The 15,113-nt window shown below is 31.1% G+C and overlaps 1 protein-coding gene across 1 annotated transcript; it reads left to right on the forward strand.

Annotated features, from left to right (window-relative positions):
- The first annotated feature begins 1,841 nt into the window (after window positions 1–1,841).
- On the forward strand, window positions 1,842–2,761 carry LOC128857067 (protein KRTCAP2 homolog). Its single transcript, XM_054092624.1, has 3 exons — window positions 1,842–1,955; window positions 2,032–2,335; window positions 2,393–2,761. The coding sequence occupies exons 1-3, from the start codon at window positions 1,952–1,954 to the stop codon at window positions 2,514–2,516; spliced, it is 432 nt and encodes a 143-aa protein (XP_053948599.1). The 5' UTR covers window positions 1,842–1,951; the 3' UTR covers window positions 2,517–2,761.
- The last annotated feature ends 12,352 nt before the right edge of the window (window positions 2,762–15,113 follow it).

The following is a 15,113-nucleotide window of genomic DNA, read 5'->3' on the forward strand; positions in this document are numbered from 1 at the left end:
GTATTTCCATTAATTGGGAGCTTATTACAGATTTGCATGTGGAGCTTTTTGTAAAGCAAACATCTGTCTACCAAAATAATCTGTGGTAATGCTGTGATGCCATGTTACTATATTATTGCAGCGATTTTTGAGGGATTTTTTAATCGATAAATGAAGGTGGATTTGTGGAAAACATGTTTTGAAAATAAATGTTGGAATGAAAATAAACAAATTGCTTATGGTAAAAGTCATTGTGAGTATGAATGTATTTTGCTAAATCGGCACGAACACGTGGAAAAGTTTTTTAACTATTTCTAACCGAAAGTAGCAATTCTATAAAAGCCTGCCATTAATTTTTTTATTTTCTTGCGAGCGAAAAGACATATCCGAAAGATATATACGTGTTTGGCCAGGCGCCTCCTCCAACTTGTTTCACAAGTGGAGGGGCCTACAGTTTTAAGCCGACTCCGAACGACAGATATTTTTTATGAGGAGCTTTTTCATATCAAAATTACACTCGGAAGTTGGCCATTGCCTGCCGAGGGGCGACCGCTATTAGAAAAAGCTTTTGCATTTTGCTGTTTCATGCACAAAGATTCGAACCTGTGATCTTCCGAATGGTAATAACGCACTAAGCATTCGGCTACGGTGGCCGTCGAAAGACTCTTCATGTTAACATCATCCAGAGGACATTAATGTTCTCTGCATCATCATACATAAAAGCTTAACCAAAGAACATAGAAAAATTAGAAGCTGCAGTTCCAGTTGGTTCCTCTTAAATGCAAGCAAACGCTGCATTATTTCCACATTTAGCTAAATTTTACTCGAATTTTCGAAAAAAAATTAGTTCGTACATTATTTTATCGCATCAATCCACCGTTTTTGTACAAATTTTGTTAGCCACGTGAATCGAGGTGTTCATTTGCTCAATAATGCATCATTAACATTCTCTGATTTGACGTATTTCAGCATAAAGTAACATCTTAATATATGTATGTATGGATGTAAATACATAAAAGACAAAAGAAATGTCATGTAATTCCATTGCTTTTTATAACATCTCGCCTAAAAGTATGCCTTGAAAAAGTTGTAGTACACTCATAAGCCCATGCACAATATTTTACAATAAGAAAAAACATATGGCACTGAAAGTAAAATGCATAATTAACCCTTTTGCATCGTTCGACGGAATAATCCGCGAACAAAAACTTTCTTATCACCAAGAGTGGAATAGTCCACGCGAACAAAAGCTGTATCTTATCACCAGTAACGCAATAATCCGCAATAAATTAATTTCTTGTTAAAGTTCGAGAAAACTAAATAATTTTGGTAATCCTGCAACATTCCTTTTCATTAGAACAAACAGTAAACGCTCTGCCGACGCAAGGTGTTTTAAGAACATCTCACATTTCGAGCGTTGTTGCAAATGCAGGCTTAATAAACGCCGCATCATTAACACATTTCGAAAAATCACAGCTCATTCAAGAACGAATATGAACGCAGCATTTAAAGATTCGAGCAAGAAATTTTATAGTGAAGTTGAAACAATTACTTTCGGCATACACTCCAAATTTTTAGTTTCGAGTTAAGATGGACTTAATAGAAAACCATAAGTTGTCACTCTCGCTCATTTAAAATCTGATGGTCTTTTCGTCTGGAGTTTGTGCAAAAGCGCATTTACGTATAATTTCCAATGTTGAAAATAAAAACAACAAAAATATTTTGTATTGCAATGGACTTTCCATCAGTCATGACTACTGCATACAAACACCAATGAATATATTAAAAAAAAAAGATTATTAACCTGATAAGAGGGTATTGGATGATGTTATCCCCTATTTCATTTCACTCAATGCAACCCTGTGTTTTGTTTTCAATAGTGGAAGCTAAGTCGGCTTTTTGGTAAAATTCAACGTATGCATTTTCTATAAATTTGTAAATTAAATTGAAAATCGCGTATTGCATCTTAAAAATGGGTAAGACAATAAAACCACCAGAAAAATAACACATTTTATTAAGTGCATTTCTGCTTCATATATTCACCAAAAACAGGGGCGGAAACCAAAAGTGGTAGCAGTAATCTGGTCTCGGCTGTGATCTCCTGCATACTCAGCTTGGTCATATTCGCTACAATGCGCTTCTACTCCGGCTGGCTAACAGCTACACAAATGAATACAATTGTTGGTGGCTTCGTTGGTTCGTGGTTGTTTGTCTTTGCGTTGACCGCCGTGTCGAATGTGGAAATGCTTGTGTTCGGCAATGATTTTCAAGCTAAATTTATACCAGAAATATTGACTTGCCTAACGCTGGCTACCGTGGCTTCCGGTGTGGTGCATCGAGTTTGTGCCACGACATGGTGAGTACTGAATTTCATTCAATCGCTGCATTGATTTGTTTATGTTTTCCATTTCAGCATTGTGTTTTGTATCGCTGCATTGTATTTTGTAAATCGCATTTCAAATAAATATCACAACAGAGGTACCAGCGCCGTGGAGCAAGCACCTGTTCGCCGCGGTGGTGGAAAGAAAAATAAGTAGAAGTCGAGTGAAAAAAACGTATTAATTAAAATTTATAAGTTATATGCAATGAGAGTAGCCTTTTTTGGTATTGTCATGACATTCAATTGTTGAAAGAAAACGAGGATTTCTATACTTAAAGTTAGGGTTTTTTGTCACGATTCTGATTCAGTCAATTTGGATTTGTTTTCATTGGTTTAAATATTTTGTAAACAATGAATTATGTGAATAAATATCTTGCAGAGTGTCAAGTATACTGAAATTAATTAGTATGATTTATCTATGGGACGATAATCCACGAGAAGAAATGAGAATGATGAGAAATTGGGGCGCAGTGGCATACTGGTATATAGGTTCGATACGCATTTCACCGCGAAATTAAGCATAAAAATTGCCAATGACGTTTCAATAGTTTTCTACTTTCATATGACACCAGCATCCATTGCTGCACTGGCAGAAATTAATTAGCACCCTGCAACATCTCTGATAAGCTACTAAATGTATGTTTGTAAGTATTTGCCCAATGCTTTTTTCTGATATCCTTGGTCCTTCCATAAGTTCTGTTACAAGTTAAGTCCGTTATAGATATGAAATTATAATATTTTTTTAAAGAAGTTAATTTTATTAAAAACAAAAATTTAATTTTGATTCGAAATGGTAATAATTGGCGTTCACACGTTCCCATGACAGTCGATTCTACGTTACCGTTATATTCGGCCACGGACTGTCACTCCAGCAGCATTCCCCGTGCATGTATGGATAATATTTATGCTGCTGCAACAAAAACAACAATACAAGCCTTCAAACGATTTGGCCAATCGGCTATTGCAGTACGCACGATTTCATAGATATTGAAGTCGCTGCTCGGACCAAAGATTGTTTGAGACTTTCAACTTTTTTGTGAGGTTTTTGACAGACCATGTTCTCCAATTCTGAGCACAAACTGTAGTCCAATGGATTTAGATCTGAACTTCCAGACGGCCAATCTTCTGCGGCTATGACCCCAGAAATATGGTTTTTAACAACTGCTGGATGGTGTTTACCTTATGGGCTGGAGTGGAATCTTGCTGGAAGATCCAACGTTCTCCGTTGAAGAGAGTACTGTTCAACTGCTTCACCATGAATTCTAAGGTATCCTCCTGGTACACTTTTGTCCCGCCCTTAACCCCTTTTTCGTAGAAATGAAGAGATGTAACACCTTTACAAGACACTCCCCGCCAACCATTACGGAGACTGGACCCTTGGAACAACGTTTTTTGCGGGCTTAGAAATAGTAGCATAGATTTTGTCCTTTTGATTATTAAAAACTTCTTCAACAGGAAAATTTTCTTACATCTAATAAATCAAAAATTTTCAACATCTTCAACATCCAAGACGTCGTCCTAAGAAGGACACATTCACTTACCTACCCTGCGTCCACAGACGCCTGTTTTGAAAAAACATTTGCTTAATGCACTTCACCATAAGTTTCCATTTCACGCCTTTTTTCGATACTAAAGGGTGGTTAAGTTTCAAGGGCCGGTGTTGATTTTGAATAAAATACATTTTTTTAAAGAAATTATTATCATTTCTCTTTATTATGATAATATTGGTATGACTCAATTACGTGTGGAACAAAATATTGGCCAAATGGCCGCTGCGACCTCGGCGGCACACCTCCATCCGATGGTTCAAATTTTCGATGACGCTGAGGCATAATTGGGTTCTATGCCGTTAATGTGCAAAATTATCTCATCCTTTAGCTCTTGAATCGTTGCTGGTTTATCGACGTACACCTTTTCTTTCAAATAACTCCAAAGAAAGAAGTCCAACGGTGTCGTTGACGTTTAGGTGTGGTTCACATTCAACATCGGCCCTTGAAATTTTACCATCCTTTATATCGGCATTCCATTTTTCTTCGCCTATCATCATTCCTCGATTATTTCTTCCGGTGTACAATTTATTCCGATAAACCAATAGCTCGTTGCAGAGCTGCTCTCTCTATGTTCACCTCTCGCATTTGAACAGGGAGTGCTTCGCATCATCGTATCCAGTATCTCCATAAATGCAATTTGCTAGTGTCAGGTTGGGCATGGCAAATCAAACGCAGAAGGTGGCAATGGATAGGTCACATGCTTCGAAACCCACCAGATAGCATTACGAAAATGGTACTGGACTTGAACATGCAAGGAAGCAGAGGTCGCGGTCGGCCAATGATCACTTGGCGAAGGTCGATGTTGCGGGAACTTGCAGATGCCGACATCAAATGGGCAACCACTGCCCAGTACGATGAAAGAGTCTTGTGGTTTTTGTTGTACCAGCATAAACAATCCCCATACATATATTGGGAATGCTGCTGAAATGACAGTCCTTGGCCGGGTCGTTCCAGTTACGTAGAACCGACTGCCGTGGGAACGGTCGAGTCTTGTCGGGACGCTATGCTCCCGAGCGGAGTGAACAAGGATATAAGAAAAAAATGTTCATCTTACCCATTCGCCACAAATACTTGCAAAAGGACCCGTGTGCGGACAAAAACTGTCAGAGGTAATAATAATAGTTAACTTCACCGTGCTTTCTTTCTACCCACTTTTTTAAAACGGGTATTAAATCTATCTACCGCCCATCTACCCTACTGTTCGGAGTTCCATCTTGCTTGCCAACGTGTGAGTCAAAGTTAGTAGTGGAAGTTAGTCGTTCTGTTATGGCAGTCATAAATAATAACAACTTTATTTTGTAATGTTATTTTTTCTTGTAATTTTTATAATTAAATTTATTAAGGGTTTTCATTTTACTTTTTCATTCATTCAATTATGTCTGTATATCCTGCACTTATTAGCATGTACGCATTTTTAATAATCGTTTAGTATTTTTTTCGTTAATTTTTTAAGCATTCTTAATATTTCTTAGCCCATTCAAGGTTATATTTTTGTAATCACCTTTTTTGTTTTGTTTTTTTTTTTTTGGTTTTTTGTTTTGCTTTAGTTTCTTTTATTTTCGTAAGTGAATGCTGTCTATTATTAATATTATCTTTATTTCCATTTTTGTTGTTGGTTTTAAGTTTTACCAGCTAATATATATATGTATATATATATATATATATGTGTGTATGTACGTATGTATGTAATACATCTTCTGTAATACATCAAGTTTTATGCTTTCATTAATTTGTTTTGTTGGGTTTCATTATTAATCATTGCGATTTTCATATATTTGTTTTTTTCTTTTGTTTTTTGCTTGTTATTTTTTTTTAGCATTTTTCACTGACACATACATTTACATGACTAAAAACATTAACAACTACACCTACAATCGTCGGTCGCACTCTGACTTAGTCCTCATTTCTCCCTTGAATTAGCTTTTTTGTATTTATGTTTTATCTGCCTCGCATGCACACATTTTATACTATGTGCTAGTGCTACTTGTATACATATATATGTATGTATGTATATACCTATATATTTCGTTAATGACGCTTCCATCGTCCCTTGCTCAAGCTTATTACAGAAGTACATACAATCAACGGTTTTGAATACGCTTTCTACTGATTTTAAAAATTCATGACTGCAATTAAATTTGATTTTTTTCGTTATACTTGTTTTCTTCTATATTTTGTTGCTTTATATATTCTGACTTAAAATTTTTAGTTTATAATTTGCATTTGACATATATTTAGATTTACAAACTACCAATATGCAATTGTAGGGAATTAAATAAAAATAATAAAAAGTTTAATTTATTGCATATTATTTATTTATTATTAATTATTAATATTATTTTCATGTTCTAACGATCAATTTTTAAACATTACTTCACTTATATTAAGTACCTGTTAGGCATTGTTGTTTTCCGTATGCACAATTCAACATTTATTTTGCTTTGTATACTTTTGGCTGTGGCTTCTCACATAGGCACATCCACAGCAAATGCCTATTCCCCTATGTATGTGTGTATATGTGTATATACATATGAATGCCCCCCTTTCATTGAATTCAATGCAGTCATTTGTGACTATCTTAACGCGCTCTGTTATATTCTCCGTATTCCAAACTCTATGCTGCGAGCTTTAAGTCGCCATCGAATAGTACGAAACGAGTCCCGTAACCTGAATCCGAATGAGTTGAACGAATTCTATAATATTTGTATGTGTGTCCGTCAGATAGGTTGCAAATTTACATTAAATATAAGCCGATTTTTGTTTATTATTTGTAAGCTTGCACATTACATTATCGCATAGCGCACATACATTTTAACACATAATTCATTTTCCTAATTTCCATGCTTACACGATGTGTATTATCAGTTTTTTATTTACATTTTCTGCTTTGAAATATTTTAGCTCCTCGTCGGATATGGAATATATTTTTTGCTTTTGCACAAAAAATATTTATTTTTTTTATATACAATAATTTCTATAACAAAAAGAGTTGCAGATAAATAGTCGTACATAAACGCAGCACTGGCTATGATGCCATAGTAGTAGTACTTTCGTTTGTATTTCGGTTTTTTTTAATGTATAAAAATAATCTCAACAAAAAATGTCTTACCAATTTTTTCGAGTATATTTCCTGCTTTGCGTTGAAGCATCTACTTATGTATGCATAAGTACGTACATAAATGAGACCTCAACTATGATTGTGCATTTTTTTGTGTTTACTCGTGTCAAGTGAAAAAGTGCGTGGCGTGGTAGGCAAATAATTGTATGAATGGACTGCCCAAAACAGGAATAAAGCAGAACCTTACGACGAGATTGGCAACGACCCGGATATATCGTTCGTTTGCCAGGCGAATGTCACGAATCGAAAAATTCAAAATTTTAATAAAATGAATTCAAATTTTCCATAAGTTTTCATGCCTTCATAAGTAAAAGTGAAGTCACATTTTCATCTATGCGTAGGTGTGGCCTTGCATTTTTTACGCAGCATAAAAAGAGCAGATGGTAATTTCGGCATATTTACATATATAAAAACGTTTCTCTTTTTGGATTCTGACACTTTTACAGCAAAGGAGCGGTGTGTATAACCGCCCAAAACCATTTTCGATTATTAGGAGAATTTATGCTGTTACAATAAAAACAACAATCCCTTTTTTGTAAGGTATAAGAACTGGTTAGCTCGCAAAAAAACCTTAAATTAAAATGGAAATGATGTTCAAGGTGGCCCAAAATTAATCATCAAAACAAAATAAAAAATAAAATATATTAATTAATTAAAATAACGGCAAGCGACAGTAAAATGAAACAAAATAAATTGAAAAAGTAAAATAAAATAAATTAAAATATTAAAAAAGGAATGGAATATATTAAAAAAATAAAATTGAAAAATGTATTAAAATAAAAGAAGAAAAGAATTAATTAAAAGAACAGCATTTGACAATACAACAATATAAAAGAAATTAAAAAAGTATAAAGAAAATAGAATAAAAAAAAAATAAATAAAAATTAAAATAAAGGCATTTGACAATAAAACGAAATAAAAGAAATTAAAAAGGTATATATAAAGAAAATAGAATAAATTAAAATGTGTTAAAAAAATAATAAAATTGAAATAAAAAGAAAATAAAAAAAGAAGTAAATAAAAATTAAAATAACTGCATTGACAATAAAATGGAATAAAATAAATTAGAAAAGATAAATAAAATAAATTAAAATATATTAAAAAATAATAAAATGGAAAAAAAGAAAACCTAATTAAAAAATAAAACTAAATAAGAAATGATAAATAGAATAAATTGAAATATATTAAGAAATAGTAAAATTGAAAAAAAGAAAACCAAATAAAAAAATAAGTAAAAATTCAAATAACGGCATTTTACAATCAAATAAATTAGAAATGAAAAATGGAATAAATTGGAATATATTAAAAACGGAATAGAATAAAATAAAAAAATTAAAATAACGGCGCTTGACAACCAAACGAAATAAAATACATTAAAAAAGTGAATATTAAACAACATAAAATAAAATTAAATTAACATAAACTAAAAAATAAAAAAAAATACAAAATAAAGTAGAAGTATTAAAAAAAATAGAGTAAAAAAATACATAAATATAAAAAATATATTACAAAAAAACTAATTAGAAAGAATAAAATAAATTTAAAAAGAAATAAAATAAGCCAAAATAAAATAATTAGATAAAAATATGGCATTTAAAACGAAATAACATAAATCCAAATATTTAAATATATCAAAATAATGCAAAATAAAAAAGAACTAATTTATTCGAAAAAAAAATTAATTAATTAAAAAAATAATACAAAATAAAAGAGATTAATTTATTCGAAAAAAATGAATGAATTAAAAAAATAATAAAACATAAAAATTTAAATTAAAATAACTAAAAAAATAATAAAAAATACAGTAAAAAATATAAATAAAAAAATACGAAAATAAGAACTACATATATTACAAAAAACTAAATAGAATAGAATAAAATAAATTAAAAAAGGAATAAAATGAGTTGTAAACAAATAATGCAAAATAAAGTAGAATAAATTAAAAGCAAAAAAATTAATTAATTAATTAAAAAAAAACAAAATAAAACAAAAAATTTTAGTACAACTAAAAACGAAATAAAATTATTTTAGTTTATTTTATTTCTTTTAAATTAAATTATTTTAGCTTCTTTTATTTCTTTTTAATTTTACCACTATTTTTATTTTTTTCTGAATTAATTAATTAATTAAATAAAAAGTTTTAAAAGTAAAAATTTTAAATAAGATTAAACAATGGTATCTGACAATAAAACAAATATAAGTTAATAAAGTAAAATAAAATAAAATAAAATAAAATAAAATAAAAAAAATAAAATAAAGTAGTAATTAAAAAATAGAGTCAAATTTTTTACCTTTTATTTTACTCTATTTTTTCCTAGATTCCAAAAAATTAAAAATAATAAAATAAAACAAAAAAGGAGGTTAAATAATGGCATTTGACAATAAACGAGGCAAGTTAAATTACAAAATAAATATAAAGCAAAATAAAGGGAAATAAAGTAAAGTAAAATGAAATAAAACAATTATGAAACAAAATAAAATAGAATAAAATAAAAATAAATTAAATTAAATAAAAAAAATAGTTAAAATATTCAAAAAATTGTATATAATAAAAAACAAAACATTTAAAAAGAAATAAAATAAATCAAGGCATTAGATCTGCAATATCACATGGAAACTTGCTATTGTGGAAGCCCACTCGTTCCTGTTTGCCACATTCATATATTTTCATGAAATGTTTACCATAAGAGGCAAAAAATGTTTTTGATTATAAGATGAATATAAAATGAAATAATATCCCGTCCGTTATTATGTGAAGCAAGGGATAGAAAGTCAAATTTATTGCTTTGAAACAGCCGCGCCACACAAATACGTGATTCAAATTTTAAATCACTGCCGCTGAAAGGGATAACGGGCGCTTTATGTTCCACTTTACTTCGACTTGAAATCAAACAAATACTGCTATCATTGAATGGGACTCGGCAAATCAATGAAGTAAAAAGTAGCATCGCCGTTATTGACTTCCGTAACTCCGTTTCCACGCCAGTCAGGTTTACGTTACTAGAACCACGCGGATTTACGTTAATCCTGCCAGTTGCTGTCAATTCAGCAACATTCGTTAAAATTTGTATTACATTGGCCTACATAAAAAATTTATATATGGAACTAATTCAACATTGAAATAGCGGTTAAAAGTTTATGCAATGAAGAGTGACGAAGAAGAAGAACTTATGAAGGGTTATAGTAATACAGGCCATTAGTGCCTGAAAGTGCAACATGCAACAGCGTTTACGTAAAAATGCCCGTTCCCACGGCTGCCGGTTCTAAGTAACCGGAACCACCCGGATTTATACCCGGCCAAGGACTATCACTTCAGTAGCACTCCCGGTATATGTGTGGGAAATGTTTATGCTGCTGCAACAACACAGTAAAATACGATGCCTCGAAGGTGAGAAAAGTTTTTTTTTCAAAATTCTAAGCGAGCCATAATTCTGATTATCTGGCGCTCTTTCATCAAGCTAAAAGTGTCAAGTTTTCTATATGGGATAATAAAACTTCATTACATCTTTAATTAAATGAAAAATTCTAAGAAAATTGTTTGTGAAGTTTTTTTCGAAAGCATCCATCACCTACCGCAATTAGTAGCGGAAACTAAGAGCAAATAGAGTAGTTGATAAATAGGCCCGGGAGCGCTCTGTACCCCTAAAACCTACAATATCATGTATGTAGACGTTTTCTCAGTTTATGCGCATTGTTTTCATTTAAAAAATATGTTCTTTATTTTGTATGCATACAATCATTATTTAAAATTAGAAAATTAAAATAATATTTTTAATAATAATAATAATACAAAAACTAATATAATTATTACCAGCTAAAAGTTAAGCAATTTATATAAATTAGTTTCTTTTTTTTTTTTTTTTTTTTTTTAAATAAAGCAAACATAAATCTGTACTTATACTCATTCAAAATTCAATTCAACATCATTTTCGCAATTTTATCAATATTTCATAATCAATTAGTACATTTATTTATTATTTGCATTGGTTTTCACACTTTTAATACATTTCCAATGCAATCCTTGCATTTACATGCTTTTCGAAAAAAAAAACGAAAAAAAAAAACAAACAAAAAAAATGAAAAAATTCCAGCAACTAGCCCAGCAGCAGCAAATTTGATTTTAAGTGACTTTCACTTTTACCCTAATAATCAAATGAGGAAAAGGGACAATCAAAGGCTGTCTCATGCGCAGCAAATCGGTGCTGTTGTGAGAGCTGAATGACAATTCGTCACTAAACCTTAATGAAACATTTTAGTTTTTTAATAATTTACAGAAAATATACAAACTACAGTTACTAATTTTACAGTATGTGCTGGTGTGGGGAAAAAATCCAATACTCAACCGAGTTTATGTGATAAGCTACTTAACGCTTCTCAGCTTTCGCTACAATGAAAGTGCAAAGAGCGGTTCAACATAAAGTCAGTGCGAAAGTTTGAAAGCCAACAAGTTAAGTCTACGTTTTAGAGCTCTTGCGACACTCAGCTGCCAAGAGTATGCAATTCGAAGTTGTAAAAGCTGTCAAGTCGAGTACTTTGGCAAAACACATGAACGCTTTTGGTCGAGAAGCGAATAAAGCCTACAGGTGACGTTTTTGTGTTCGAAGTTGTGGGCAAATAAATTATTGAAGCCAGTTTCTGAAGTTTACAAAATTTGTACAAAAACAGACAACCTACTCGCAGCACTGGTCTCTCTCCCACTCTCTCTCTCTGAGGGGGTTTGGAGGCGCATCCCTTAGTTTGTTTGTTTGAAACGGTTTTTGTTCTTTCTTTCTTTTTGCTTACCGGAGAATGCCTTCCCCTGCGCGCTGATTTGTATGTACTACGCCGCTTATGCACATACCCATATATGTATGTATGTGTGAAGTTACAACGCGCTACCACGCGTAATGTATTTTGTATTTATATACATACAAATACATGTAAATATGTATGTGTATGTAAGTATGTTGTGCACGTACAAAGAGTTATCGAGTTCACTTTTTTCGATTTCTGTAGAAATATGTGTTTACATATATGCATGTAGTAGTTGGCGTGTACATGTGTGTAAGCCACACACACACACTTCATTACGCTAGGCTACAATTTAAATACGCTCAGTTTGTTTCATAATTAATCAAGAGTACCCATTGTCATTATAAGTATTTTGTTTGTTCGTTTTTTTTTGTTTTTGTAATTTGTATTTCGCATTCAATCAATTAATTGTATTATGGATTACATCTGATTACATGCACATAAGTATGTACATATACATATATGTGTATGTATGTATAGTAATATATTATTACAACTAGGCATGTACAAATTAGAACTTAAAAATTATGAAATTGGTTTAAAAAAAATTGACAAAAAATCATTACATTTACAGCTTTTTGTTTTACTAGATTTGTTTTTCTGTTTTCTGTTTTTTTTTTTTTTACTTTTATTTTTACTGCATTTATTAATAGTAAATATGTATGTATGTATATATTAAGTTTAGTTTATCATTAATTTATATATATATTTATATATATGTAGTATTTAAGCATATATTTTATGTCTATGTATGTATAATCACGCATTTGTGCAGCAAGCAACAAACACGCGCATGCGTCATGCGTAAGCAGCAAATCTAAGGTGAGTTTTTTTAATTTTTTATTTTAATTTTAATTTTTTGTTTGTTTTCAATTTTAATTAATATTTTTTGTTTATTTTGCATTTTTACATGAATTACCATGTTTGTTTGTTTGTTTGTTTGTTTGTTTGTAAATACATATGTGTGTGTGTATGTATGGATCTATGTAGTACTAACACAATGACAGCGACTCAGTACGACCGATGCAGTCGTCATGCCTCGACGAACGCTAACACATTCATGCTTTTATTATAATTTAGTAAATTAATCGTTATTCTGTTGTTATTTTTGTATTTTTTAATATTATTTTTTAGTTTTACTTTTGCTTTTTATTATTATTATTTTTGTTTTTTTTTTTCATTTCATTTTATGCTTTCAACGCACACATCAAAAACATATATGCATTTTTTTGCAGTTTACGCTTAGCTGCTTTTGCTTATTCTCATATCTATCCTGCCAATTCTTTATTCTTCTATTCATTTAATAAACAGCTCGCTTTTGAGTTATTTATTTACTCCGACTCCGTTGTATGTACACAAGTATCTCTTATATTACTATGCCACCGTCAGTTTTTCTACACAGCATCAAAATTATATATTTTGTGAAACGTGTTAAGCCTTTTGTTGTTCGACCGGGCGCACACAATCAGCACTTCAAATTAGCCTAAATAAGTTTGTATTAATCAAGCCGCAGACTCGCCCTGCCCAGAAAAGTAAACTAAAAACAAAAAATCGCGGCGCCTTATCATTCCCCTGCAAAGCCACCACACCAAACAGTGGGATATGACGCGCTCAACCAGCCTTGACTAAAAACGTTACGTTGCGTCCAATATTGCCAACGTCCCATTGCTGATGTACACACACAACAACAATCAGCCATTATAGTTTAAGTAATCCAACATCGCCCACACTTGCCAATTTTACGCTTTTGCTTCTTTTGCAGATCTTCGCACTAAGCCGTGCACACCGCGCCGACCTTATTGTGCTTGCGTTCGCTTCTCACCCTAATCTATTTTGTTGTAGTTGCAGTTGCAGTTGCAGTTAATATTTATTATTAGTTTTATTTATATCAGTTGTAAGCAATATAAATGTACAGCTACAAACATTACTTGTATACATATTTAGCATTCATTTATTATGTTTAGTTGATTTTGTTTAAAAGTATTTTATAGTTATAATTAATAATTAATCATTTTAATTTAATGCTGAAGTTTGTGTTTTCTTCTTCTGCTTCGGCTTCAGCTTCGGCTTCGGCTTCTTCTGTGTGTACTAATCAACTATGCATAGTTTTCTATGGTATTGTTTTTTTGTTTTTGTTATTTTCCCCTCTCCTTCCTCGTTTATCATGCGTTACATTACACACGTACTTATTCAATAGTTTATGTTCATAGTTTAATTTATAATTAGTATATAATTTAATAAGTTATAAACTAAACAAAAGTATATAAATTTACTTAATATTCCTTTTAAATCTTCTGCTTTTTCAGCATTTTTTAAGCTGCTCGCTTGCTCAACACTGTTTGACGTTTTCAGTATTTTTACTTTTGCTTTTTGCTTTTTGCCTTTTGCTTTTTATTTTTCTGAATTTCTTTTGTGTTTATTCTTTTTTATTATTCATTTACATGCACATTTTGTTTTTGTTTGTGGAGTTTTTTAGCTTGTTTTCAATGCGTACATATACATATATAAATTTCTCATAATTTTTTTTTTTTTTTGTGTTTTTTTGTAATATTATTTTACGAAATACATATTTATATTAGCATCATTAAATATTTTTTAAATGAATTCGTTAAGTTGCATTAGTTATCAATAAAGAGGAAGTGCAGTGCCATGAAGTTTTATTTTCTTGTGATTTTTGCATAATCTTTGTTTTTTAATTTGTTGCTTTTATTATTGTATTTCGTCACGGTCTACGCGCCTATTAAATATGTGTCTACTGCATGCGTACTTGGCGAAAAAAGAATTGGGCAAACTTAAGCTGAGAAAAAAAAACAAAACAAAACAAAAAAATTCAATAGTCCCTATCAATTTCGGGGGTACACTCTATTCGCTATAGTTAGCCATTTGGCTACATTTAAATAATTTACTACTATTAAAACTTTACTTTATGGAATACAACATATTTACATGAATTGATGTTTATGGTTTGAAAAAAACAAAAACAAAAAACGACACTAACACCACATACAAATAATAACGGAAAAATCGATTTCGAATCACACAAAAAAAAATAATAAAAATAAAAAAATTAATGGTCATTGTATGCGGAAACGACTAACGAATACTAAGAAATTATTAAGTGCAATTGATTATTTGAATTTAGCGTCAATACCAGCTGAAAAATTGTATTATTTCAAATAGACCAATCGATTTCATGTGCTTTCTTGGCTCGTATTGAATATTTGTTCGTGCTCAATCGTGCTTGTGTTTTCCTTTTCTACCGCAATTCTTACACTCTACCTATGCCACGATTAAC

Source organism: Anastrepha ludens, chromosome 2 (genome assembly GCF_028408465.1).
Source record: "Anastrepha ludens isolate Willacy chromosome 2, idAnaLude1.1, whole genome shotgun sequence".
NCBI classification, from domain to species: Eukaryota; Metazoa; Arthropoda; class Insecta; order Diptera; family Tephritidae; genus Anastrepha; species Anastrepha ludens.

Excerpts from the sequence above, each read along its gene's own strand:
- LOC128857067 (XM_054092624.1), top strand. Across the intron at positions 2,336-2,392 it reads CGAGTTTGTGCCACGACATG|CATTGTGTTTTGTATCGCTG; the intron begins GTGAGTACTGAA and ends TTTCCATTTCAG.